General features: G+C 32.3%; 1 protein-coding gene across 1 annotated transcript; it reads left to right on the plus strand.

Moving 5' to 3' along the window:
• Positions 1–781: 781 nt before the first annotated feature.
• On the plus strand, positions 782–2,927 carry LOC114317160 (syntaxin-121). The gene has a single exon (XM_028263856.2). The coding sequence runs from the start codon at positions 1,659–1,661 to the stop codon at positions 2,577–2,579; it is 921 nt and encodes a 306-aa protein (XP_028119657.1). The 5' UTR covers positions 782–1,658; the 3' UTR covers positions 2,580–2,927.
• The last annotated feature ends 1,993 nt before the right edge of the window (positions 2,928–4,920 follow it).

A 4,920-nucleotide genomic window follows, 5' to 3' on the forward strand; every position in this document is an offset into this window, starting at 1 on the left:
TTTGGCACTTCTTTCAAAAATCTGTTTTCAAAACGATTTGTCAGATTTGGACTCTTTGGTGATTTATCAATCTCGCATTGCACATTGCGGGATTAGATTAAGAACCGTGACATTTGAGTCCGAACTGTAGTAAGCCCAAATGAACAAAACGGGATTCCCTCCCGGGACGTTCGGGGACGTCTACAGTTAAACACAACCATTCTCTTGATCAATGTTTCAAACTTGTAGTTGTGAAATATTGGGTAGTTCAAATCGGATTGCAACTGACGGCCGATGTTATGTCTTATTTATATGGTTAGTGATGAATTATTTGCCATAAGATTTTTCAAAAAACCAATATCTCAAACCCTAATTTTAATTGTCAGTTCAATTTTTTTAATTTCATTTAACTCTCGTTTAGTCATAATATCTCTTAATATTTTTATCAAAATTAATTCAGAAATTTAACATTTAACATTTAAATTAGTTTAATTTCACAATTATTCCAGTGGATCAATTCTTGAATTTACTATTATTCTAAAAAATTTGATATAGTTTAGTGTTTATATTTGGTGTGTGAAACGACCAACCAATAGCATATTTCCAAACCAATATTTTAATCAAAAAAATTAAAAAATTATTAAAATAGCATATTCCTAATCCAATCATTAATTTATAGAATAATGCTAAAAGCCCTAATATTTTTACCAAATATTTCATATTACACACGCATTTGATAAATATTTTGTAAAATAATAATGCTAAAAACATAAAAATTAAACATAAAATTGGATATAACTTTAGATAATATTACTGATATAAAATTTTTTATCAAATACATAACTAAATATCTTATAAAATTCACAAACTTATATAAAATATTCAATCATACATTTAATAAAAAATTTAAGATGTATGACATTTTCCTCCAACTTTCTCGCAAAACGTGGGACATACTGCCGTTCAAAAAAAAATGGTGGGACGTACTAGTGACTGTATTTAATTTGTATGTACATAAATGCTTTACCTCTAGTTTGCTAATTTCTATTCTACTTCTTTTTTTTGTTTTTTTTTTCAAAAATATTAGAAATTCTAAAAATTTTATCAAAAATTTTATCAAATGTCTCATATGGGTGTGAGACATAGGACCCACATTGTGTAAGTCTCACACCCATATAAAACATTTAGTAAAATTTTTAATAGAATATTTAGGGTGTCTAGCATTACTCTCTTTTTTTTTTTTTTTTTTTTTCCCTGTTTTTCTTCGTCGTCCTCTCCTTCAAATTAATGTTAACACGCAAAAGACCTCTGTTTCTGCGAAATTTCTCAATTTTCTTTACCGCGTAAAGCTCAGCCCTCTCCTATGACCCTTTCTTATGACCCTTTCTTAAAACTCTCTCTCATCACCATCAGTTGACCATTCTCGGTCTCTCCCTCTCTCCTCATTTGTTGAACCAGCGACCTATTTGACTATCAAGCCGGCACTCATATTCATCCAGAAACCCGCCCTCTCTCTCTCTCTCTCTCTCTCTCTCTCTCTCTCTCTACAAAACCCCAATTCCATTTCCCTTGAATTCACTTATCTCTCCTAAAAACCCACAATTTCATCATCATCATCATCATCATATATATATATATAGGAATTGTAGAATTTGATTCCTGAATTTTGCAGAATCAAGATGAACGATCTGTTTTCAGGCTCATTCTCTCGGTTCCGGAGCGAGGGCTCTCCAGGCAATGTCCAGATGTCGAATTCCGCCACCACCGGCGGAGGAGGAGCTGTGAATCTCGACAAGTTTTTCGAAGACGTAGAAGCCATTAAAGACGATCTCCGAGACCTCGAAACTCTCTACCACAACCTCCAAACCTCTCACGAACAAAGCAAAACACTCCACAGCGCAAAAGCAGTGAAAGATCTACGATCTCGAATGGACAACGACGTGGCATCAGCTCTGAAAAAGGCCAAAGTGATCAAAGTCCGGCTGGAAGCCCTAGATCGCAACAACGCCGCCAACCGCAGCCTCCCTGGGTGCGGCCCCGGCAGCTCCTCGGATCGCACACGCAGCTCGGTCGTGAACGGGCTCCGCAAAAAACTGAACGATTCGATGAATAGTTTCACAGATATCCGGCAATTAATCACGGCCGAGTACAAAGAGACAGTTGAACGACGATACTACACAGTGACAGGTGAAAAGGCGGATGAATCGACGATCGATCGGTTGATTGCGACGGGAGAGAGCGAGACGTTTTTGCAGAAGGCGATTCAGGAGCAAGGGAGAGGGAGAGTGATGGAGACGATAATGGAGATTCAAGAGAGGCATGAAGGAGTGAAGGAGATGGAGAGGAATCTGAAGGAATTGCATCAAGTTTTTCTGGACATGGCAGTGCTTGTGGAGACTCAAGGAGAGCAATTGGATGATATTGAGAATCAGGTGAATAGGGCTAGCTCTTTTGTCAGAGTTGGAGCACAGGAGCTTGGTGTGGCCAGGAGGCACCAGAAGAATACCAGGAAGTGGACTTGTATAGGAATTACCATACTCTTGGTTATCATCCTCTTTGTGGTGCTTTTCACTGTGAAGCCATGGAATAACAAAAAATAACAATAATGCCACGCCGTCGGGTGGTGCATGGTTTTGTTTTGCACGTCGATGCATTATAATATTTCCTCTATGTTTCATTTTTTATTTTGAACGGATTGTTTAGTTTTATTTTTTGAAGAGGCTAAATTTGACTGAGGGTGGTGGTGGTGGTGGTGGTGGGTGATTGGTCAGGTTTTGGTTGGACTCATTCAAGTTTAGATTATCATCGTTATTTTTTATTTTATTTTTTTTGTGATTATCATTTTGAACACTTGCCCTATGGATGTAGTATATCACCTTATGGAATCTTATTTTATGTACATGTGTTGATTGATTATATATATGTATATTTTTTTTTTTTTGAATAAATTACAAATACATCTCTTGAGATTTGATTAAAATATTAATTGCTTTCTGTAGTTTTGAAAATTATATTTCACCTTCTGAGATTTCTAATTTTATAATAAATTGTTCATTTTATTAATAAATCATCAAGTTAATTAACAATTTTTGATGATATTAAAAATATGTTTCAATTAATAATTCAAGTAATTTTATAATTGTATAGGAAAACAATTACGAATTTGATTTTTTTTAGTTAATTCTGTTAAATAAAAATTTTAATAAATGTGCATTTATAATTTTTCAAATTATAAGGAATAATTTGTATTTTAAGTAAATTTTAAAAGTATTTGTAATTTTTTATTATTATTTTTTTTAAAGTTTAGTTATTTAATGTTTCAAAACCAAATAATATATGCCTTGAAAAAATAAAAATAAAAGTTTGGTTTAATTATAAAAGAGAAGTCAATTAAAGAAAATTGCAAAGAGAAATGTGATGTGAAACTAGCGAATGAGTTGGCCTATTGTCATTGCTGGCCTACAAATTATTTAACAATAGCGAATTGTCTTGTTTCGATCAAAAGTCAACGTCACTTTTTATACAATTATTCTTCTTTTCCTTTCCTTTACACAACTTAATTCATAACCCCCCCTGCACACACAAAAAAAAAAAAAAAAAATCATAAAAATGATTACGGTAATATTATTACGAAAATAAATAATTTTATTATTACGGCAAAAAGTCTCCATTAATACTATGGTGATGTTCGATAAAGCTGAAAATTAAAAATTAAGGTTAAGTTTGGCAATATTAAAATAAATTTTTTTTTTCATCGCATCACTTCTCTATTTTTCTGTACATCTTTTCGTAAAAAAACAAAAAGTACACTTATTTAGATCATCCCAAACAATCTCTAAGTATTAAAAATTAAATATTGAATTGTTTAAATTAAAATATTATTTGATAAAAATTTAAGTGCTCAATTAAAAATAAATTATTTGATATGTATATGATAAAATTTAAAATTTATTATTTTTAAATTGTATATTTTAATTTTTCTAATGTGATGGTGGTGGTCGTAGTGGTGAAGTGGCATGATGGTGGTGGCGGTGGTGGCGGTGGTGTGGTAGTGGTGGTAGCGATGACAGTAGTAAAATGATAGAGATGCTCGTGGTAATAATGACAATGATGATGAAGGTAATGGTAATGGTAGTAGGTGGTGGCGGTGGTGGTGGTAGTAATGGTAGCAGTAGCGATAGCGACGGCATGATAGTAGTGGTAGTAGTAGCGGTGGCATAGTGTGGTAGTAATGGTAGCGATAGTAATGATGGTGGTAGTAGTAGTAGTGATAGTAATATGATAGTAGTGGTTGTGGTGGTGGTGGTAGTAGTAGTGATGACGATGGCGATGGCAGTTGCATGGTGGTAATGATGGCGGTGGCATGATGGTTGTAGTGCTGATAAGTTTATAATAGTGTATATCGATATTTATATTTAATATTGATAAATTCAATCATAATTAACTAAGTTTTGTAAGACTTAAAATTTTCTTAAATTTTAACCTACATTTTAAGAGGCACTTAAATTTTTAAGTGATATCAATTATGGTTATCAAATGGGCTTAATTGATTATCACTTAATCAATACAGTTTCAAGTGTTGAATTATATTATCAAACACCCCTATATATAATCTCATTTCTTATTTTATTTCTTACTCTTAGACACAAAATAATAAGACTCACATTCATAAATGCATATGAGACTCACTTATGTCTTAAAATGAGAAAATAAAGTAAGAAAAAAAAATTTAAGTGACACTTTTCTATATGAAAATCCTACACGTATAATTTTTTATTTATATATCATCTCTTTTATCTATAATTATATGAAAAGATAACATTCAACGAGAGAGCAAAGCTTCGTTTGGGAAGAAATTTCTTAGTTTGACTTTTTGATTTTTTTAACTATTTTAGCTTGATTAAAAAGTACTATTTAGAATAAACTTTTAAACTTTTTTTT

The sequence above is a fragment of the Camellia sinensis genome, chromosome 12 (assembly GCF_055761805.1).
Source record: "Camellia sinensis isolate YWXY chromosome 12, ASM5576180v1, whole genome shotgun sequence".
Lineage (NCBI taxonomy): Eukaryota > Viridiplantae > Streptophyta > Magnoliopsida > Ericales > Theaceae > Camellia > Camellia sinensis.

Excerpts from the sequence above, each read along its gene's own strand:
- LOC114317160 (XM_028263856.2), top strand. The coding sequence starts at position 1,659 with ATGAACGATCTGTTTTCAGGCTCATTCTCTCGGTTCCGGAGCGAGGGC.